Source organism: Sphaerodactylus townsendi, linkage group LG03 (assembly GCF_021028975.2).
Source record: "Sphaerodactylus townsendi isolate TG3544 linkage group LG03, MPM_Stown_v2.3, whole genome shotgun sequence".
Taxonomy (NCBI): domain Eukaryota; kingdom Metazoa; phylum Chordata; class Lepidosauria; order Squamata; family Sphaerodactylidae; genus Sphaerodactylus; species Sphaerodactylus townsendi.
The window spans coordinates 98,467,657-98,492,177 of NC_059427.1; the positions used below are offsets into that span (position 1 = coordinate 98,467,657).

At 42.0% G+C, this 24,521-nt stretch overlaps 1 protein-coding gene across 13 annotated transcripts in view; it reads left to right on the plus strand.

Annotated features, from left to right (window-relative positions):
• The window catches only part of ABLIM3 (actin binding LIM protein family member 3), a 181,503-nt gene that overhangs the window by 97,128 nt on the left and 59,854 nt on the right, over nucleotides 1-24,521 (plus strand). For 12 of the 13 annotated variants that reach the window (XM_048488644.1, XM_048488638.1, XM_048488641.1 and 9 more), the window contains exons 2-4: nucleotides 1,174-1,314; nucleotides 14,824-15,007; nucleotides 22,311-22,423. In XM_048488644.1, coding sequence (XP_048344601.1) covers nucleotides 1,174-1,314; nucleotides 14,824-15,007; nucleotides 22,311-22,423 — 438 coding nt within the window. The remainder of the gene's footprint in view (nucleotides 1-1,173; nucleotides 1,315-14,823; nucleotides 15,008-22,310; nucleotides 22,424-24,521) is intronic. The other variant, XM_048488639.1, reaches the window with a different exon arrangement.

The window sequence follows — 24,521 nt, forward strand, 5'->3', positions numbered from 1 at the left end:
TATCTAGAAAGGCCCTCCATGGTCAACAGAATAGACGATTTTGCTGAGCAAGTACAAAAGATAAACAGATGTAGGAGGAAGTCTTTACTTTGCAAAGTGCTCAGAGGATTTAAAACAAGAGCCTTTCTCTCCAAGGACTCTCTTCAATCTACTACCTAGTTTGAAAGAGCTCAGGAGCATGTCAACTGTTTCCTTGGAGAATTCCAAGAATTTGGTCAAATTATCCATGATTTATGATGTGACTATACCTTTGAGGATGTACATCTTTGGAAGGGCAATGCTTACCAAGATGTCCTGTGTTTTCAAGCAGCTTTGAGTCCGTTGACTCAAGTAGCACCAACATGTGACTTTACACAGTATTCATTTATACACATATGGATGGGTGCAGAGGGAGAAGGGATAACTGAGAAAATTCTTCTCTGAATGTTTGAGTTCCAGTTCATGATAAATAAAATTATGGAACTGTGAAACTGAGACTCTTATTTTGTGTGTGTAGACCATGTCTCTTTGGCATTTAAATGCTAAGAAAATCAAAAGATAAACATTTCTGTAATTATCTGTTTTACACTGAAATTTGCTATTGTTTCAATAACAATGCAACCCTAAGCACAGTTACACTCTTCTAAGTCGACAGATGTCAGTGCTTAGGACCTTGCTGCTAGCGTCTGCTGTGGTTGAGATCAGCTTCCCATTATCTCAGACTCTCCCAGCTACTGTAGATCCTTTTTGCTGAAAGGTCCAGGAATAGAATGAGAGACTTGATGGGGCAAGTAGAGCTTACAGAGATATTTTAATATACAAAACTCTGAGTTAACTTTACTCAGTACTGGCTACCAACTTGGCCAGGTATGAATGTGGGACCATTCTACATGTAAGGCATATCATGACCTTTGATTCCATTATCATTTATCTTCCCACACAAAAATCTTTTGTCTTTGTCTTTGTTTTTTCCAAGAGAGATGGAGTCTAGAACAGGAACTGGATATGGAAGGCTTTGTCTACTATTCACTCTTGAGCGTACTACTTTTCTTATCTCTGGTTAGGACACTTATCAGTGGCACATCTCCAAAAAGAACAAATATAGTTAGTAGATCCAGCATATTGGTGGCTCTGATGGGTTGTTCAAATCCTTTGTCTGGCATGCTGACAAATATTACCTTTCCTTTCTGCCAGCAGTTCCTTTTCAACAAAATCCATACAACTCTGGAGGCCGTCCCACCATCATTCAGTGCTATCGCTGTGGAGACACCTGTAAAGGGGAAGTAGTGCGTGTACAGAGCAATCACTTCCACATCAGATGCTTCATCTGTCAAGGTAAGTGCTTGGGTTGGTGAGTATTTTGCTAAAAAGAGATACAAAGGCTGGCATGAGGCATTCCCCAAAGGCTTGCAACAAGAATGCCATGGAGAATCATTACTGCGAGGAAGAACCCTTTGCCTCTAGGAGGCACACATCTTTGATATAAAGTATATGAATTTTATATACCAATTTAGCAAACATGGTAATGAGGTAAAGGACAAACAATACCAATCTAAGCTATCTGTCTTTACCTTCTGTCACACTTGTTTTTAAAAAGATTTCCCCCACCCTTTTGAAGAAGACAGGAGGGAAGGGGGAAGTTAATTGCTCCCAAGTATTACCCATCCTGTCTATTGTTTTGTCATGTACCCATCTATCCAAGCTTTACAAATGCAAATGAAAGTCCCCCCTGAAGGTAATAAAGTGGCCATCTTGTACCTTAGCTGGAATCTAAAAATTAGACAGTGACAAAGACTTGACATGTGGGAACTCTCAGGAAGAAAAGATTTAACCCACAGAGTGGTGGGCAGGCAGAAGAGATACATTCTGTTGGCACTGAGGGAGCAACAGGGTCAAATTTGGCTCCATCTTGATGGGGAAGGCAAAGAGCAGTTTAGAAAAAGACTCCAAGATAATGCAAAGCTTTTTAGAATGCTGCAACTTTTAAGTTTCAACAGACTACCTTAGAACAAACTAGATAGGGCATGTGTAGGGCTGAGGCACAGAGGATTGCATTGCTCTGCATTGCATTTTTGTTGCATGCTCTGCTCAGTCCTTTGCTGCGCAGAGTAGGTTCTGGACTTTTCCTTTTCAAAGAAAAAGGGAACCAATCCCCTTTCTAAACCCTGGTAGTTGTGCCCCATGCCATAGACCTTCACCCTTTGAACAAGCTGTCTAAAATGGGTCATAGAAAACGAGAGGTGGTTGATTGCTAGGCTGATATTTCCCCAGGAGTACAGTAAACAATTGTCTGTGGTAAACAATTTCTAGGTACTGGGATTGCAAGCACTAGGCAGAATCTTTAATGGCAGCTCAGAGGGGAAGTAATGAGTACTGGACCTCTTGGTGGGATTTCCCAAATTGACCAACTGTGTATTGAAGGGAAATTGTGAGAAACCCCTCTGAGAGTTGGGAGACTGTCGCCTCACCAGTCAGGCTCTGAGGATGACTGTTGAGTGCCTAGATACCTTGGAGGGCTGAAACTGGTCTTGCAGGTAAGTGAGGCTGTTCCATGTCACCTTCTGTTTCAGTTGCTAAACATTCAATCAGAACTGAAGTTGAGAAGCATACTTACAAATAATCAGCTCCCCACCCCACCCCCCGTGACTATTCAAAGTTCAAAGGAAGAAATTTCTGAACAGAACAGGAAACTATACTTGGATCATTTTGCCTCAAAATTCACATGTGAATGCTGGTAGCATCACTTGTTTGTTTCGCTTCTGGCATGCTTCAAAATATGAAATCAAATAAGCTTTCAGCTATGAAACCCTAAATACAATTACATGTTAACAATCAAATACTATTTAATGTTAAACACTATCACTTATCTATCACGTAGTGCAAATATGATATGGGTTTTGGAACTGTTTTCCAAGAAGCTCCTGATTCTTTGGAAGCTTTCAGGGGATCCTCAATAGGAAGAACAGCTGACAAACAGCTGGCCTCCTGCTACTGATCTTCTGTAATATGCAACCACAAGGGAATGTTGGGTATGTATTCTAAAATACATTCTTAATTCACAAAGCTCAGTATGAGTCCCAACATTTTCACTGTGTGAACTGCAGACCCAGAACATGTCCCAGAACACTATGGCAGACACTCAGAAGCTCTTAGCAGAGGTGAATGTGGAAAACGTTCCATGGAAATAAAAAGTTGAAAAGCCACTGTGAGAACAACTGTGTATCAGCTAGAAATACTATGGAATATTAAATGTCACTGCATGTTAGCTGTCAAATATTACAAAATAACAATGATAAGATATCAAATAGCATTTGGATATTTACAAACATTCACTATTTGGAGAGTATTCAGGTACCGAGAATGCCCCTGGAAAACATTCACTATTCATAGTTTCTGAGAAATAATTTTTTAGTGCTAGTTAGAGTATGCTTTCTAAAGCCATTTTTGCATGGCAGAATTGCACCTGCGTGAGCACGGGAAATATACCTGTGCAGTCGAGAATTCCGCTTGGCTTCTGGAGCTGCAGCGTGTCTGCCCAGGTGTAGCACTGGAGCCGCCCCACAGTATTGCCTTTGCTCTGTGAATTTCAAAAATCGCTAGCAAGGTGGTACTTTTTAAATACCCCTGCATGACCCCGCTGCTGTGTAAAAACCACAGGAGCAGATCCGGGGCAGAACTATTGTATTTTTCCCACCTCGCCATTCTGGCTTGCCCAACACTTTCCGTGCCGATAGTGTGAGCCAGGAATGCGAGCAACAATATTATGCCTCTCTTTCTGCATTGCAGGAATGTGGTGAGCAGGAGTCTCTCTCCCTCCCGCCTTCCTCACTCACTCATCCCCAAGGCAGGAGTTGCTAAGAGGTCCCTGCTCTCTCCAGCCTTGTGTGTTCTGAAGGGTTAACACCCTTTGCTGAGCCTCAGTGGCAAAAATCCGTCTGTTGGAGGAAAGGGGGGAGATTTACAGATGGGGGGCAGAGAGGGGAAGAGGCAGCTGGAGCAAAAGGAGTCAATCCTGGTCCTAGGCAAGCATGAAAGCAATCGCAGCTTCCCAGCTATCATCAGCATAAAAGGATTCCCTCCTCCTCTCCTAAATGGAGTCTTTCATTGTAGCCTTTGCAGAAGGACTGCTGCCCCCCACTCACACACTTTCTTCTCATCCTGCCTGGGAAAGGCATACTTTGTTGCTCTCCACTCTTCCCCCCCTACCCCCCCTTTACTTTCTAAATCCACTATCTCTCCCTCCGTGAAAGTGAGGGGGGAATGGGGGAGAATGATGCCATTTGTGTGACACAACAAGCAGCCAATCAGAATGCAAGAAACAGAGGTTGTCCACGCATGTGTGAAATAGATAGTGGGGCAAATGAAAAAACCCTGTGCCCGTGCAGAAACAGCAGGAGCAGAGCAGGAGCAGAAGCAGAGATCCATGCAGAAGCACAGACCGGGACAAAATTGACCCGGTGCATGAGATCCTGGGTCCACCCAGGTGCCATTCTGCCGTGCAAAAACGGCCTAAGACTGCCTTTCTCAAATGTGCAACACAAATGTCCCTGAGGATTGGACTTTTCCCCACCCAGGGAAGTAGAAGACTCTGACTTTAATAGATGCATAAAAAACATTGTGCCCTCTCTGTCCTGGATACTCCTTCCCACCATGGTAGGGCCCACAGTGACTTTATGAATATTATGAAAAAAAATATATAAGGCCTTAGTGTGGCTATACCATCACAACACCAGTGGGAACATTGTCCATGATATATGCAAGGGTGATCGTGAAAGACAACAGCTATTTTTGTATGGGAGGTGTGAAAAGAGGTTAGTGTACTAATAAGACAGTTTTACAGGAAAAAAATTTCCCTCACAGAAATCAGTGTCAACTATAGTTATGTGAAGTGGCCTGAGGTACTAATGTGAAGGTCTTGTAGGGGTGATTGGGGGAAGAAGGGCAGCATTTTTTCCTGAGGATTTGTTTTCCAAATATTCTTTTAGGATTGCTTTAGGATTTTGGAAAACCTCATGTGAAATCTCTTCTTTTTTGAAGTGCGTGAAATGACAAGGCTGATTTCACTCGAAATGTGTAATATTAACATTTTCTGTAAGATAATCTACAACGTTAGAGATTAATAATGCCTGTGGATGCAGGATTTTCAAGGATATAATTATTATTTAAAAGTGACTAATTTTGTCCATAATTAACATACTGTAATGTGTATGATGCCCTCATTTGGATAGCCCAGGCTAGCCCAGTCTCATCAGATCTCAGAAGCTAAGCAGGGTGTAAAGTCAGGCAATGGCAAACCACCTCTGAAATTATCTTGCCTTGAAAACCCTACAGGTTTACCATAAGTAGGCTGCAACTTAATAGCAAAAGGAAAGTGTACGATGATGATACTGTATTTAAGAGTTGGCCTCTGTCCGGTTGCTGGTCCTCCAGGGCAAACTGGTTTGCTGCCAACAAGATGCTGGACTAGATAGTGTGAATTGGCAGAGCTCTTCTTATGTTCTTGTAACAGCCAGAGTGGTGTAGGCATTAGTATGTCAAACTAGGACCTAGGTTCGAATCCCTATTCTGCCATGGAACCTTGCTTGGGCCAGTTACATACTTTCAGCCTAACCTATCTCACAGAGTTGTTGGGAGGTTAAAATAGAGGAGAATGATGGAAGCTGGGGAGAAATGATAAACGAAATAAAGAAATAAATGTGTAAATGTTCTTTTAAGACATTTATATATTTACTAGCACTAAATCGCATTATACAAAAAAAATACAACAGGCTTTAGAAAACTTTTGGTGGGTTAACGGCATCCACCTGCTACCTTTCCTCCCCCCTTGGCACCACATCACCAGCTCCCTCCTCCTCCTCCTCTTCCTCCTCCCCCCCTTCCCAAACACCTGCATCAGCACACAAGGGTTAATGGCACTTTCTAAGGGGGGGGGGGCAATCCCTCCTGCCTTTCCTTCCCTTTCAGCCCCATGTCACCCACTCCTTCCTTCTTTTCTTCCTATTCCTGGATGCCTGCTCCTCTTCCTAGATGCCTGTATTGCTACACAACAGTCAGCAGTGCAGTTGCAGCCACCAGCAGTCATGATTGTCCCATGTGGAGCAGCCGACGCCTGCGCCTGCAGCTGCAGATAGTATAGTGACTGTAATTATTCAGCAGTGGGGGAGAAGGGCGAGCCTGTGAGAGAGTGAGTAACCTCCACATTCCACTGTTTTGTATTGTTTTTTTACCCATTCTGTGTGAACCTCACCCCCAAGCTGTGTGTGTGTGGCAGTTGGCTGGAAGTGAGTCATCACCACCATGGCTAGCCCTTTATATAATAGGATAAATCATAAAGATGACAAATGGTTCAATGGATATGCTAAGTTCCAGATGGTGCAAGTAGAAATATAACTTAGAATTTTACATATTTCAATCCCCCCCCCCCCCAATTTTTCTTTTTATCCTGGCCTTATATTTTCTACTTCTTTTATCTGGGGATCTCCAACAGAATTATTTACTTTTCCACCATACCACACTTCCCAGTATTCTTTGGTGGAATTCATGACAAGTGCATTACTAATGTTGCTATCCTTTATGAGGCAGGGACATAATTCCAGGATCCAGAGCAGAGGGAGGAGGTGGTGTTATATTAAATGGCAACCATGGTTTGTAGTACAGTATTGTGTACTTTGTAGTATGGTGTCAGGCACAGGAACAGTGAAGTGCTGGATATGGTGAGAATGTCTCAATCATGGCTTAGTGAAAACAGTGGGATTGGGAATTAACAGGATGCATTGCCAAGCTCTAGTAATTCATATTGTACAATTTATAGATCTGGTTACTGCCCCTCCATAAGAGCAGCTGTTTCAATAAATGTATTAAGGAGCCCCTTTCACATCTGTTCCAGGCCATTAGCTTTTATAGCATCTCATCTTTGCTCCTCCCAGCTCCCCCCTTCAATCAGCAGGACAAGGATGAGCTTAAGTAATTCCCAGCATTCAATTATCTCTGAAACACAACTGCTCTGAGAACATACCAAGCAATACATGTGGCATTGAAGAGATGACAGAAGGTCTAGAAAATCAAGTTTGATGGGCCACAGCTCCCAAATTTTCAGTCTCTTTTGCAACCTATCAATAGAGATGGATTCACGTGGGATCGCTGGGAGGGAAATAGCAGCAGTTCCTAAGCAGGTAGAAAATGAAGGTGTCACCATAGCTGTCAGGACAACCTTGGGTTAGAATATGTGATGGACTCTATGAAATGAAAACCTTACAATAGTGTGTGGATTTTAAAAAGATAAGAAGAAAAGTAAATTGTTTTTGTGCCAGTTCAGAAGAAAAAAAATTGTGCTAGTTCAGATCTGCAAAAAGTCCAGCTAGTCACTATGACAACTTAAAGGAACAAGGATGCTTAATTGTTCAAACCATGAGATGTGGCTATAGATGTGTTTGCACCTGCTGTATGCTGCAGGCAGAATTGTCCCCTTCTTCCACCCCCTTAAAACCTTGTCTCTGTATTCAGAAGCTCCATCCACGCCTTCCACTGAAAACATCATCCTGATCCCATTGTGCAGTGCTTCTTCTTTCATGTGCTTTTAGAGGCAGAAGGAGTGGGGTCAGCAACCCTTTCCTGTGGCAGCAACCCTTTCCTGATAAGTGTACTGGGTTATTACTGACCCATGGGGTAATGTCACATCACAACATATACTAATCAGACTATGTTTACAATCTACTGATAAATGTAACAGTGTGCTAATCTAGTTCATTCAGTAGTCAGGCACTTACTTCCACTTCCGAAATATGTAGATTTAGATATTAACTATTGAAAATCCAAACCAAATCTGCTCTTTTAAAAATATATTTAATATGTAATGACAATTGGTCATTTCTGGGAAACTTTGGAAAAGACCTTAAACTGGAACTTACACTTTGCTTCTCATAGTTGCATGAGGTGAATTAGTGAATGGTGAAATTAAGCAATCTAAATGCCTCAGTGGAGTCTTCCAACAAGACTAGTTAGCAGAGGTTTATGCCAAAGAAAATTGTCCTGGTACTTTTTGTGACATTTCCCCTAACATTGCTATTTCTCAGTGGCCTCTGGATCTATATAAGTAATAGTGGATCCTATTTACTTGCATTTTGTGCTTTATGTTGGTACTGTGTTCACTTGCAAGGCTGTATCAACTCATGACCGGGCCCCTGGGCTTTCAGGTACTTCAGGCCCTCTCTGGCATGTCAGTCTTTCTCTCCACTACAATTGAGAGCATGGACCTGGTACAGTAGGTACTAGACCACAGCACATAGCCCTATATCCATTTTGAGGGTCTCCTGAAGAATTTTACTCAAATTTTACTCACACGTGATCAAGGTCATGACTAGACTATTGCTCATCGAGGTATAATAAGGAGGAGCCGGCATGATGTCCCAACCCTGATGCTAGCGTGCTATTGACCCATTGTCTCCCCACCACCTTGACTCAAAACAAACCTCAGCTGACTATGAGTGTGCCTTGCAACTTGCTCTCAACCACCTTGAATGGTCACTCAGTCAACACCTGCCAGAAAGGCTGGAGCCCTCGGGTGCTGTTAACAATGCCTCAGCAAAAAAAAAGATGGATTCTTAGTCCCAGTGGGACCCTTAGTCTTCAGCCTAGTCAGCCTCATTAATAATACAACCCTGCTTGCTTGTCTATACAAAGCAAATATGTGTTTATGTTGTACAAATGGAGATGCTGCAAACTGGGGAAGAGAGGGATAGAAGTAAAGAAGAGAAGAAGAGTTTGGATTTATATCCCCCCTTTCTCTCCTGTAGGAGACTCAAAGGGGCTTACAATCTCCTTGCCCTTCCCCCCTCACAACAAACACCCTGTGAGGTAGGTGGGGCTGAGAGAGCTCTGAGAAGCTGTGACTAGCCCAAGGTCACCCAGCTGGCGTGTGTGGGAGTGTACAGGCTAATCTGAATTCCCCAGATAAGCCTCCACAGCTCAGGCGGCAGAGCTGGGAATCAAACCCAGTTCCTCCAGATTAGATACACAAGCTCTTAACCTCCTACGCCACTGCTGCTCCTATAAAGGCTATACCCCCATAATAGGTAGCACATCTGCAGAGAATATGGAAACATTGTGATTCTTTTCTATGGGGTAGAGGACAGAGGCTGAGTTAGGCTAAGTTACATCTTGCCACCTTGCAAAAGAGAGCATATTTCAAATGAGAGATGTGTTGCTTGCACCAGCTGGAAGGCAGGCAGGCTGCAGGTGTAACCCCTGTGTCAGAATGGGATGACCCAGAAAGGGGTGGAGTCTGAAAAGAAGCAGAATGCTGCAGAACTCATGAGGTTGGAGGAAGCAAGGCTACCAGGCTGGGACCTTGATTGATTTTATTAAGCCCTTAACACCTTGTTTAAGGTAACTGCAGTGTTGTGGGGAACTAGTGGGAAGGGAGTTTATTTTTTTTTGCTATATTTTAAATGTTAGAATTTATTGTTTCAGGGTTTTTGTGTATGTAAATGGTGAGAGTTTTCTGGGAACCTTCATCATCTTGAATCCCGTTCACCAAGCCTTTGAAGTCTTCAAAACCAACCACCAGCAAAGAAGAATTGGACTTGGCAATATCAGTAGACTGTAAATATAAGGACTTGAAATGCAAACCTGAACAGGACCTTGAATTGTAAATGTTAAATGTTGATGTTTAATGTTATTTGTAAAGAGAAGTAAACTGTTTTGTTTAAATTTGGTTCTTTGCAACTCCTCCCAAGTACTGCCCCACAGAACCCACAAGCTGAGGTTACACAGGCAGATGTGTTGGAGACAAATGCTTTCTTTCCCAGAAAAATAAAGACAGCTCCAAACAAGACATGAGACTCAAGAGATCTGTTATGAGATCTCTCTAAATAAGTGATCAAGTATCACATTTCTTAGCTCTCCTGATGTCTTTAATTTTACTTTAAAACAATTGAGGATTGGGGTTTGGATTGGATTGGGGCAGTTCAGAGTCATATTAGTAGTCCTAAGGTATTTATGAATACATCCTTCTTTTCATATGCAAACAAAATGTGTCATGGGAGGGAGGCTTTTCCTTTAAAGAAGTCACTTTGCATAGTAACCAAGCTATACAGTATTCCTTGGTTATGGCTTCCCTCCATTTAAGAAATATGAGCATGATACTGCTTCTTGGAGTAGCACAGAAAGGTCTGCATCCAGTACTAGCTTAATCTTGAGTAATCATTATGACTGTGACACAAATCCAGCAAATGTGCTTATTTCTCTGCAAATAGAAGTGAGCAAACACATGCACATTTCTTGAATGCTGAAAACCCTGGGAAAGAAGCTAATCTGTGATTCGGCCCAAGAGCAAGGTTGCAAAGTAGATTGCTTTTGGTGCAGTCAGAGATGATGTCAGGATCAGCAAGGTACTAGGAAATGGAATAATAGATTTGTGATTCCTACATGATTATGAAGCTGAAAGCTGAAAATTCCCTGTGGCTAACAGTAAAACTTTGAATAGATACGAATAGATCCCATGAAGTTAAAGGCTTCTAAGGAAATGTGGCTATGTGCGTAGACCAGTGATTATCTTGTTCCTTTTATGAAAAATGGATATTCTTCTTTTCTGACTACAACATTTACTGCTAGCAGTTTGATAGATAATGTACCAAACATGAAATCATTATGTTTGCTGCCAGAGATCAATTGAATAAGTCAAGTCGCAGGTGAGAGATCAGTTTACCCAAGCTCACGGAACCCATTTCTTTTCTTGCTTTGTTTCTATACTCTGAATGCTTCTAAACATTGTTCTTAGTGTTGATTGTATTAGAGGACAAGGAAATGCAATAGGAAACATTTCACTAAAGAGGTAGTTCTTGTTATGGGACATAACATGACTGCCATGATGACAGTGGAGCTTTGACACTCAGACTGAGTTTCCTTGTGGATTGTTCAGCACAGACAACATAGCCCAGATAGGTGGTTTCAAGTGGCAGTGGTATTCCAATTCAGAGTACATCTGTAAAATCCAGAGTACATCAAAATTCAGATGACATCCATTAGGATTTCTAGATGATAACCTGGGAAACTGAATGTTATCTTTAATATTCGGTCTAGAGGGTAAAGGATCCTTACTCTATATACTGCTAAGGGGGAGAAAGTAGCTCTGAGAGCAACTCAACAGCAGGGCACAGGCACACCCCACACACAGACGCACATACACAAGCTCTTCAGGCTGATCCTGTCAGGCTATCACTTGCTGCCACCTCTGAGGGAAATTTATCATTGTGAGGAGATCTCACTTTTCCCTCCAAATCTGTTTATACCTTTCAGGCTGGTTTAGGTGCTCTAAAGGAGACTTTGTGAGGCTTTTTAACAATAAACAAAACTAGAATGTTTATTTATAGGATTTCTCGATTAGATGTTACAGAGATTATTAAGATTTACTTTTTCGTAGGCAGGAATGCTTAGTTGTTACAGACAGTTCTTCATTATTCACTTTAGGTTACAGGTAGAATGTTGACTCAGTTTAAATTTCAGTTTAAATAAATCTTCTTTTGCTAAGTTACTTTCTTCAGAGTAAACCTTCCTACACAGATACCAAACAAATACTTAAACCATCCACTCTTTCCACTAAGGGATCTAGAGACACTTAGAGACAGCTTCTACTCTAGAGCTGTGGCTATGCTAAACTCTGCGGCTTCGTGTTGATGTGTTTGGGGCTGTGTAGGGATGGGTGGAGGAAGGGGAAAGTGAGGATGGGGTATGAGTCTGAAATTGTGTTCATCGAGGAATGCTGCTGTAAATTTCGTTGTGCGTGCACAATGACAAATGCTTATGCTTATGCTTAAAGAGTATCACACTGGGCTATACAGAGCAGGCTTTGGGGGTCCTCTAATCCCTCTCCTGACTGCCAATTATATAGCACACACCCTCAGGGACTCTCCGGTCCCATATCTAGGTGCTGTCTCTGCAGAGGCCTATACCTAAGCCCTTCATGTAGTTTTAGTTTCCCTCTGGACTTAAGTCTCAGGTATCAAACACACACCCTGGCCTTCCTCAGTCCTTCACCAACACTTGGTTACCTAACCCCTCGTGAAATAATATTCTTCTCTTCTCTTCTTTCTGGCACTCTGTCTTTCTCAATCTGTCTCTCTCTGCCTCACGAGCACACACCCTCTGGCCCTTATAGATAGCTGCAACTCAGCCAACCAATTGGATGGGTTAACTCAGTGATGGCAAACCTTTTTGAGACCGAGTGCTCAAACTGCAACCCAAAACTCACTTATTTATCGCAAAGTGCCAACACGGCAAGTTAACCTGAATGCTGAGGTTTTAGTTTAGAAAAAGCAGTTGGCTCCAAGGTGCATGTTACTTGGGAGTAAGCTTGGTGGTAGTCAGTGGCTTTGCTTTGAAGCAACCATGCGATGCTTCAAATGGGTGAATCACGACCCTAGGAGGGTTTACTCAGAAGCAAACCCCATTGCCAGCAACTGAGCTTACTCCCAGGTAAAGAATCGTGCTTTAGTTCTTGCTATGAAAATCAGTGGGGTTTAACAGCGCTTAACAGGGTTACCTACACTGCTTCCCCAAAACTAGGTCTGAGGTTTAATGCTAATAATCTCCCTGAAATAATTACACTCTTATCACACTGGGGCCCTGGCGGGGGGAGGGGTGCAGGGGGAGGGGGAAGTAAAACTTTTGCTTTATGAAACCCAATAACCCCCCGACCACCACCACAAAATAGAAGTTACAATTTCTCACTTTTCCATGCGGTGTGACTTTTCTCTGTTGTCTCACTGGCGTGTTCAGGCACAAACATTTCAGAGGGAAAGGAGTACTCCTGCATATGTTTTCCTTTCTTTCTCATGGCTGCTATAGCCTTTAATAATATGATGTACCAGCATCATTCTGGGAAGTAAGATGGAAGTCATGGGTCTATTGTTTCCTACGCAAAAATGATACTTCCTTTTGTGTTAGGTCTTGATCCTTGAAGCAATAAACAGACTCCGGATTGTTGATCAACAGCATTTATTGAAAGGCAACGAAGTACCCAGCTTGCAAGAAGCCAGTTCTGGTGAACCTGGCTTTTGCTACCCTCTTTATTCAGAAATAAATCCCCCCCCCCCCGCATTTCCCCAAAGAACATGAGAAAGAGTTACTCTGGAGCTAAGGCACCCCAAGGTCAGCGATAGATGGAGATAAAGCGACCTGAACTTCTACCCCCACAGAGCAACGGAAACATCCCGTTTCCCATGGGAGAAGAAAGTGTCAGGGATAAGCCTAGTTATCTACAAAGCAGGTGAAGCCATCAACGGAAAGAATGTCCCATTACAGCAGTGGTAACATATAGAAGGCTAAGTACATATATCTTGTAACCGTTACATTGACAGGAATGCATCTCAATCACCCAGATACAATCACCGTCCATATTTCATGAAACATTTACATGGAGTTAGGAATGTACTTCAATCAACTAGGTGCCATCCCTGCCACTTTGCCATACTGCTTTGTGCAAGGGAGCATTTTACCAGCTGGTAATGCTCAATTACAGAGGGCACAGTGCATTGTCATTATGCACCAAGGATCATAGGCAATTCCTCTAAGCTGTAGCCAAACTTTCTCTCAGCAGGACCCAGCTCCGTCCGTCTGTCAGTCCTTTCTGATCCTTCCTTCCTTCCTTCCCCCAATAACACAACAGTGACACCTTGTGGGGCTGAAGGAAGAACTGTACTGTCCAGTTATTTTTAAGGATGGGACTGGGGAGGCCTTGAAGCAATAATCCATTCAAACACTGACCAAAAAAACCTTTTCAGTGCTATATTCCCAATGAGGGGGGCTGACTAATCATGAGATTTGAGGTGAATTAGCACATGCCAGTTCATCAACATCTACTGATAATTTGCATATATGAAGGAACAGGGCTGGCATGTACATATCCTGAGGTGAGATAGCTGCCAGGGCCCAACATTTCTGGCAGGGTCCACTGCTGTAGAGCCACCCAAACACATACTGCCAAGGAGGATGGGCAGGTGGTATACCATGATGGCCCTTCTGGCAGGCACGGTAGTGGTATTCCACATACTACCCAGCACCCTCCAGGCAAGGAAATGCAGTCAATGAGATGGACACACATGCAGGTGGGAGTGTAGGTGGACTGGAAAGATGGAGTGAGTGGGGGTTCTGGTGGGGAGGAGAGGAGGTCCCTGGGAGACTTATGCCCGGGAGCCCCCAAAACCTGGAACCAGCCCTGTTGGACCAATACAATTTAACACTGTAAAAAGTTCACATGCATATTCCCTAGAATTGCCAGTTACTACATGGCCACTGATAGAAGATGGGAGGAATAGAGTTGTCAAATCCAGATGGGAAACCCCTGGAGATTTCAGGATGGAACCTGGGGAGGACAAGGACCTCAATCAGGTTCAATGCCACAAAGTTCATTCTCCCCAGCATCCATTTTCTCCTGGGGAACTAATCTCCATAACTTGGAGATGAGGTATAATTCTGGGGAATCCCCAGGTGCCACTTGGAGGCTGGCATCTGCAATATCCCCTCAGACAGGTTTTCCCCCACTATATATATAGAGCACAAGTCAGGAATCCACTTCCAGTTTCAATACCACATGTGTGAAAGAATTTGCTTCTGTTCTGAGCTTGTTATGGGACACAGGTAGCAGAATAAAAATAAGAGCAGTTGTCATGAACATGTGAAGTGGTCCAAGATAAGTGATGTGTTGACTAACTCTAAGTCTTCGCATTGGGCTAAGAACATGCCTTCTAACTGCCAAATGGGGAGATCTCAGGGAAGTTCTGCAAAAGAATATTCCTAACTGGAAAAGATGACTGAAGAGATGACTCTGCTGTGTTTTCTCCTCTCCAGTGTGTGGCTGTGACCTAGCTCAATCTGGTTTCTTCTTTAAAAATGGAGACTACATCTGCACCCATGACTATCAACAGCTCTATGGCACCCGCTGTGATAGTTGTCAGGACTTCATCACTGGAGAAGTTATTTCAGCCTTGGGCCGGACTTATCACCCTAAATGCTTTGTGTGCAGCATGTGCAGGTGAGTTGGATTTGTGAAGGTAAAGTATTAACCACTGTGAAACAGCCTGTGTCAGATGGTGATGAAACCTACATTGGAAGAGGGTGCAATGGTGGCACAGTAGAATCACAGCACTACACCATGAGTTCTTTCCCTTTCTGGCATTGTCTGTGTTGCAAGGTAAAGGACAAACCAGCTGCACAGGGGGAATTCCCATGTACTGTATATATATTCTTAGGCTATATCCACACTTTCTGGCTAATTATAACTTCCCCTGATTATTATATATTCTGTATGCATCTTGCCCAACTCTGCAGAAACAGTGATAAAACTGGGCATAATGTTTGTACATTTTGTTTTAAATTGATTCTGTACATTGCTCCGAGAAGATACATAACAATAAAACTAATACAGTCTGGGGGGGGGGGGGGGAATGGAGTAGCTTTGCATGAGGTAGGAGAAGCAGGAAATCCAGTTGCAAATTATTGATATGATACAATGGCATGTTGATGCAGCTCTGTATATATCCTTCATGTCGTATATAGATATAGACAGCAAAGCTTGGGAATGTTGGCAATTGATTTATTGTTTTGTCATGTTATTTGTATTAAGTGCACGTTGAGCAAGCATTGGGCTAATTGTGGCACTCCTGGTGTCTCACTGCAATAATCTAATCATTAATTTGAGTGTGAATGGATGGATTTCCAAGAGGTGACCAGAACTGGGGAGTAATCCCAAAGGAGCAATGAAGCCACTGTAGGCCATGTATTATTCCAGGACAGGTCTATTGTTTTGGCATCTACAGCACTGGAAGTGCATTAGGGAACCATTAAAAAGAGTGATGTGTAAAAGTGTCAGGAAACCTAGCCTCACTTCCACTAGCAATATAGTATGCCCACATTCACCACTTAGTTTTATTAAGAAGTACAGATGTAAATTTGATTTATAAAACAACGATTTTAAAACTATTAAAATTTATGTGATTTAAACATTAATTAGAAACAACCTCAGATACAAGGAGGGGGACTGACTTTGCAGTAGGCAAATGTTTTTTCTTGCCTACTCATCTTTGGCCTAATTGTTTAACCATTTACAGAAATGTGTAAAAGGTAATGGAGTCCTTTATTGTTTAATGGTTAAAGGTTTAGCAATTTATTAAGGAGGTTGTTCCACTCAGTCTGCAGCAGCTGTAGCACCATTGCAGTCACTTTAAAAGTATTTGTCTAATACTAGTCCATACTGAAAGAAGATGATCCCATGGCCCTCATGTTTACTATCAGTTAACATTATGGTTGCCATGTGCCTACTGATACCCCAAAAACCAAAATAATTTTTGATTGCCTTCAGCAATGCCATGTTGTCACTTCCAGCAAACTGAAAGTGACAGCAAACTTCTCTAGAAATCACAGGAAACTCTATGGTAAAACCTAGATTCCTAGAGATGACTGATATCACTTCAAAGAATAATCCACAATTGCAGCAGTCCTCCCTAGAAGTTGCTTATCACTGTATGGTTTGACATAGAGTATCTGGTGATTTGGAGAGAAGCGTGACATCATGCCATCACAGACAGTGACTTGGCCTGCTGCTGGTTTCCAGGTCATTCCTGGCAATCCTAGTTAGTATTGAAGAAAGCATGCAAGTACATGACTATTTTTACTATTATTTGTTTAGCAGTATAAAGGAGAACAGTGGAAGGACAGTTCACAAGCTGTGTGGAATAGCAAAATCCACTTGCAAACACTTGTGAAAGTGGTTTGAAAATGCATTATTCTGCGTGTGCGGAAGGGGCCCATGATGCTTTTTAGGTAAGCTTGGAACAGTCACACACACACTCAGCTGAACATACTTCATAAAAGAGAACAGAACTAGATATTTGAAGGGAACCTCAATTCCTTAGCAGGAGTGTACAATACGAAATATGAGAAATCTACAGATAGCCAATATATGGAAGCTGCCGCAGTGTGGCTGGTCCCATGAAGGTCCAGTAACATTTGAAAGAAGTGACCACATGATTAGGCTAGCAACATTGTTAGTTTACATAGTAGTGTCATTGGTGTCAGGGCAAGGAAGACACAGGCATGGGAAGTAACTACTTTATTGGCCCTGTCCACACAGTCCATTTTCTTCAGGCATTACTGGAATGCGTGGAAGTTATTACTATGCTTCTAGTACAGTGAAGGAGCCACACAGATTGTGCCAGTGTTATGGGGCCTGGACTAGGAATAGTTGGATGGATGATAGGCAAGGCAAATTGCAAGTATATGTTGGGCAAATTTAACATGTGGCTGGGAACAACAAAAAGCCAGAATCCTTTACCTTTCATAGCTCTAAGGATAGCCAGAAAACCTGCCATTCAGTCCTATAATTAACATTTGTGGGTTGTTTGAATGTCCAGATCAGCAGATCCATCTTGCACTTTCTGAGCTGAAGTAGCTGCTTCCACCAGTCACCATCCATGGTGGCTCAGAGTTAAGGAATTCATGTTTGCTGTCTAGGTTTTGAGACCCATGATGCCTAACATCCAGTGTAGAACTTTGCCTCTTTTTGTGAACTGCCTTCCCAGGCAAAACGGTTAATGGGACAGGGATCACTTTACCCCTCAGTAGAAACAGATCAGCTGTTATGATTCTATGGCCCCATGCTAACCAATAAGCATGGTCTATCTACACAGTCGTCGTCTTCTTAGCGTTGTCCCACTAAAGCAGGGTCCACTGCTTGGATTTTTAAACGACACTTCTCTCGATCAAGCGCAATGTCTGGTTGCGGGCCTGTAATTTTCAGATCCGCATTGATGTTATCTTGTCATCATTGCTTTGGCTGTCCGCATGGCCACTGACCAACAACCTCAATGTGATAGGCGATGCTGGCAACAGTGTCGGGGCTGCTTGTCAGACATGGCCAAACCAGTGCAGGCACCTCTCTCTCATTTTTGCCTCAATGGGCGTGATGCCAAATTGTTTTCAGACCATGTCGTTGGTGATGTGGTTGAGGAGGGATATGCCCAGTGTCCAGCGAGTCATGCACGTTTCCATGGCATGGTCTCTACACAATGCTTCACCATTAAACACACAGAAATAAATCCAGTCCTCCAAGCAAGAATGCTGTATATTCACACATACTGCTTTAGGCATATATACAGCTCTTCTTACTGATTGTATTTTCTTTTCTTCAGTCTATATTTCTTCTACTTTTTCTCAATAATTTTAAAAAAATCTGTTTTGTCTTCATACATCATTGTTCACAGCTTGTCTATGATTTAATGCCATTATTCACCACTATGTACTTACAAGCCCACATGAAAATCCTCACTCCTATATATTGGTGGAAGAGCTAGTTTCAAGTCCAGTAGCACCTTAGCGACCAACAAGATTTTCTGGTACAAGTGTGCAAAATTCAAAGGTCCTTTTGTCAGATACAAGTAGAAAAGAAGACCTCTGAGCCCTGACTGGGATATAAGAGCTCAAGGATCTCCATTCCTGCTTGTGCCTAGTGAAGGGATCTTTGACTCTTGGATGCTTATACCCTGAAATTCTTCTTGGTCTCTAAGATATAGTGGACACTAATCTTCTACTACAGATGGCTAACCTCCTAGAGATGTGGAATTTTGCTACAGACTATTCTATTAAGTTGTAAATTGGATAGTGAGACATGTTGGATTGTGGCAAATGTAACAAAGCAATTCTACTCACTTGGACATTAAAACTTGCCCATCTGCAGCCACCATTCCTTATACAATGTGTCCTCACAATAGTTGCTGCATGTCTACATTTGTGTGCACCCAACAACCACAAGTCCAACAACTCTACGGGACTGGCCCAAGTTTCAGGCTAAGTGGGTATTTGAACCTGGATCTCCCTGATCATAGTCTGACATTCTAACAGCTGAACCATACTGGATCTCACATATATAAGAAAAAGAGCTTCAGAATAGATTTACATTCCTCTCTTCTCATAACTCAAGTTTTCTTGGCAATCCCTTTCATCACCTGGCATCCTAAAAACACAGAAAATACAGGTTTGTGCATGCCCTGGTATCTGTGTGTGGGGTCTTCAAAAATGTTTTTGTAATTGATGTTGATGCCTTTGGGTGTATGTGTGTGTTCCTGCATGTCTGGTCCCCTGTGTTTATATATCTAGACAAACATCTGTTTTGTTTGCTTGTAGACAACAATATTGCCAACTTTTGCGACAGTTGGATTTTAAAAATTTTAAATTTAATTCCAGATTCTCCAAATCTGTGAAATACTTGTATTTTATACATTTAGATTAAAATTAAACTGCGTACCAAAGAGTAATGAGTGATGTTTTCACTAAAATGTTCAAATTCTGTAACCACAGTCACAATTTCTATAACCATTATATCTGATCCTGACCAATTATGATCATACTAATTGTGTATATTAAGCATATGACTGCAGTGACTGCATTGCCTTTCTGTCAGTTAGCATCTCTTTTTAAGGGACTGAAGTTAAACTGTGGAGAAAACAGTGATAACAGAGAAGTTGAGGAAGAACAGAAGGCAATCCCATGGCATGGAGAGACTATACACAGCAGAATATATAGCTAAATTTCTGCCTTACACAACTGAGTCACATACACATTGGTGCTCAAAGAATCATGGGAACTGTAGTTTTATTTATTTTATTTATTTAAAACTTTTCTATGCTGTCCTTCCACCTGATTTGGAGTTAAAATATCAATTTATATAAAATATTTAAAATAATTAAATAACACATAATAACACATTAAAATAACACATTAAAACACAAATGAGGGAGTACTAATAAAATTAGTTAGGGAACATCCAACAACAACAAAAAAGTCTCACCCAGTGGCAGAAGCCAACAGTAGAGGAAAACAAATAAATCTGGATAAGGAGTTCCTATGTTTCAGTGCAACACTAAGAAGGCTCTTTCTTAAATTCCTACATTTAGCTCTCCTGGGTCCAGCATAGATTAGGTGGCCAAGTCCCTGTTGACAACTGGCTGGGGGTGGGGGGAGGGGCAGGAGAGACTTATCAGGAGCAGGAGGGAGGCCTAAGCATCATTGCTGCAGATTTGGTGACGCATGATTGCCAGCTCCCAGAACTGGTCACCAGATGACAATAAGCATCTGACCACCTGGATAAGTTCCTTATGTATGCAATAGTAGCAAAAAAAAATATTGTTTGTTCATCACCATCATGACCATAGAGTAGGCTTTGAAATGAGTTGTAGCCTGTGGCCTGTCAGATTCATCACGAACCTTTATCCATGTTGATCTAGACATCTCCCTTGTGTTTTCATCATCATCTGCACATCAGTAACCGAAGGGGTTGCCCAGCCTTTAGACTTGATAGAAGGAGCCACACTAGAAGGAGTAATTGTGTCAATTTCCCGGGTCATTTCCCCATTCTAAAGGTCAAACAAAGAATCAACAGGAGAGCCAACCATATCAAGAGGAAATTCCCCAATGCTATCTGAAAATCAGTTGGATCCATCAGGTTTAAAAGTGGTGAGTTAAACAGGTTCGATTTGTGGCGTAGATACACCCAGATTCACAAGGCTTACTTGTTCTCTGCAACAATCATCCTGCAGAGCAGGTAACTGGAGAACCTAGTATTCATCCCAGGTGATTGAGGGCCCTTATGAGCTCAGTTCATCTGCATGCCTTTGATCTGGCCAGGATATAGCTGTGAAGTATATCATCTCTATAGAGGGTATGCCTCATCATCACTAAGTTTGATTAACGTAAGAGGATGACTGGCTTGGCTTCCTGATTCATGTAGGTGTTTCCCTTTCTTGTTCTTGAAACATACTTACTTAACTCAAAAACATTTGCACATTATTAATGAGTTGACTTCTGAGACAGCTATACGTGTCTGTTCAACCACAAATATCTTCTCTGAGCTTTCTAATCCGGGCTGGAGGCAAAAGTAAACTTTGTAACCGTCCTTTTGTTTTGGTTACATTGCCAAATAGGTTATTCTTCCCCTTCTGAGGCATAGAATAAGTATTGCCAAATAGGTTATTCTTCCCCTTCTGAGGCATAGAATAGAAACAGAAGACTTAAAATATTACCAAACAGTCTCTCTAGTTTCCAGGACAGGGATCACCTTGAGCCTCCAGTCCATCAAGAATAGTTTAAACCCCTGTTTAAACATTGCTTCACCATTTATGAACAAGGTGTACTGGAACAGTTATTAAAGTAATCTAACAGTTAGTAGCTGGATTTTCTTGTTTCTTCCATTTCCCTGTGTCTCTCCTTTTCTTTGTGTGCATAATATCATATGCAACATGTTCAACGCTAAACCACCTTGAGCGATAGAAAGACTGTATCTCAGGAGTTGCTAAGCTTTTGAAGTCTGTGAGCACCTTTGGAATTCTAACACAGGGTAGGGGGCACAGCCACAAAATGGTTGCCATAACATGCCTTCAGTCACACAGTGAAGACCCTTGTGAGATGGTAGCAGCTGCTGCCAAAGCAATGTTCTTAAAAATCTGCAATGGCTAATCAGAACGCCTGCTGGGCAATAGTGCCATCTGGCCCTGCCCATTTTCTAAAAACAGTTGGTGGTTGCCAGGAAAGGTGCTGGCATGTGCCATAGCACTCATGGACACCGTGTTGGGAACTCCTTCTGTATCTCAATGTGTCAAATACATTTTAAAATAGGAGAAGATGATCAATTATGTTAGTGTTTCAACAAAGAAGGCCCCACTCAATGAAGTGAGGGAGTGTATCTTCTGAAAGCATAGCCCACAGAGTCATCACCATATCTGAGAACACAAGGAGAAATTTATGGGAGGAAATATAGTGTCATAAAGAGATAGATTTGGTAGGATTAGGGAACCACTATCTACCATAGGAAGAAAATGACTGCTGGGGACAGGTGATGGAGCTGGGCCAACTAAATGAAGTAGCTGGTCTATCCCAGAAGCTTAGTAGTGTTTTAAAAGGGCATTATGGAATTCATAATGGAATCTTTTAATATGCTTCTTAAAAGCAATCAGACCTGGGTATTGTCCGAAAGATTGTTGTTACTCACAAAAATAACCAGGGCTAGCAGGTTGCTAGAAAATCTTCTGGTTTCTATTTCCCCATCAAAAACCAACTCCTGATGTATTAACTATTCCTTAATAAATCTCACACTTTAGCCAGGGCAGGCAATGGGTTTTTTTTATTAGTAGTCCTTTAGAGTAATAACCAGCCACAGCTGCAAATTTCCTGACATAAATAGGAGAGCCAAATGTGATAATTTATCAAGGCAGTGAGGAGATTCTCAGGTATCTGATCGTCCATGTAATCCTTGTTTAAATCTTTTTCTGGGTTCCACTCTGTTTCAGAAAGCCATTCCCCATCGGAGACAAAGTTACTTTCAGTGGCAAGGACTGTGTTTGCCAAACCTGTTCCCATTCTCTGATCAGCAACAAACCCATCAAGATACATGGACCAAGTCGTAAGTCAAACATGTTTCATTTTTTTCTCTTCTTTGTGGCTCCATAAAGAGCTAATGGGTATAAGTGCTGTGGAACCCTGAGTGGTATCAGAGACCATCTTTGTTAAAATATCTATGGGTCTGTGACTCTGACAGGAAGAGGATGTGGTGGTTGCTTCAGTGAAGCTTAGAAACCTATTTGTATTCTTGCCTTCCAATATTTTCATCTTAATTAATTATAGGTTGCCATAACTGCATGATCCAAAACATGCAAGGGTCCAAGATAGCATAACTGGTTTTGAAATCTTAAGATGCTTTTAAACATACCAAAAGTTTATTTTAATTGGCTTTGCATACAAAAAGAAGGAAGTTGATCATTTTATGGTTCTACTACATAAGGCTACCAGCCATTATCTAAGGCTACTAGCCTAACATGTGCTCATATATGCTTGAGGTACCCTGGTGCCTCTTGGCCATGCGGAACTTCTCATGTTTGTATACTTGATGGACCTTTCATAGTGGCTGGACGGTGGGATAGTCACAAGCTTTCTTTAAAGACTGTTACTGTAGAGAGGGGGAAACTGTGCCTTTTCTTTATAGGCAACTTCCCTTTAACCAAGGATTCCCTGGGAAGTGTCCTGATAACCCATCACCACCTCTCAGGACCTCCTGAGAATCTCTATACTGGCCCACTGTGAAGGCCCTCTTCCAGGGCAGTACTAGAATAATAATGAAATAACTTATGACCAACCTGGTAGTACTCAGGCAGTCTAGCATTTGGGGAAGAGATTTTAGGAGAAATCTCCCAAGAAATACATTTTACCAAGTGAAGCCAAAATGCCTTTTTAAAAAGGGTTATTCTAAAAAAGAAAAAATGGGGAAAGGATGGTTGGATTCAAAAGGGAGTGGCGGAAAGGCAAAATAAAATACAGGGGAAAGCACACAGCCACAACAACACAGAGATATTCAACCGAAAAGTAATACAGTTGCATGATTTAAGCTAAACATATTACCGGTGCTGTAGCCTGTTCCTCAGAGCCTATAAACAATTGGGATAGACCCAAGAGAAATACCATATGGCTGGGGGAGGGTAGCCATTATCACCCTGAGGATGTTGGAGGGGGGTGGAAGGAGAAAAAGGCAGGTGAAACTATCTTTCATGGGCCATATCATGCCTCTGACTGCCCATCAAGGCCAGGAGGCTAAATTAATCAATAGTGGCTTGCCTTTTAAAGGCCTTTTGGTAAATATCCTAATTTGTCATGTGTCTGCAGTTGTATGCAGTTGGAATGTGGGCTGTGTGAGATCACAGTGGAGGCAACAGATGCTGCTGTTCCCTACTGTTTATTTAGACACATTGGTTATTGAGAGATGAACTGTGCAAAATGCTTCACTATGATTACAAACCTGTCTTCCTGTGATAGTCTGGCCAGACTGCTGGGTGCTGCCAAACAAAGTTTGAGGCCACAGTGTAACAGGGAATCAACAGATCCAAGTGGAATTAAACATGCTGGACTGAAAGCCATGGAAGAAAATTGACATTCCACCTGTGTCTCCCCAAAATCCAGGGTGCACTTTTGTTGTGTGGCATATTAGGAAAGATTACCCCTTTTCTTCCCTTATTTTATATTGCTACTTAATACAGAAAATTCTGCCATTGTTACTGTATAATCAAGGCCAAAAAGAGAATCCACAGCATTGGCTCATCCAGATTTCCCAAAAGGGTTGGGGGAGGGATTATACTATGACCATTTGCTCTTGTGATGACTGAATTGAATTATAGTGTATCCATCTCATCTGGAAATTGAGACATGTTCTCCTCTGTTCTTGTTTATTGCAACTGTAGGCTACAGTTGAGGATCAGTCTGGTCGGCTGGCTCTATCTCACTGATAATCTCCTGATTCTTATGCAATATCAGTTAAAAGGCTTTTTTGCAATGTGAATCAGCAAGGATGATATACCAGTAGAGATGCAAAAATCAATAATGGAATTTGGGGTGCATTTACTTGTAATCGCTTCTTTAAAATGTATTGGTCTGCCCTTGGCAAGAAATGGGGAAGACCTACCTTGCATTTGTAGAGAAACTCAGCAAGTGCCACTTTTCCCAACACAGTACTG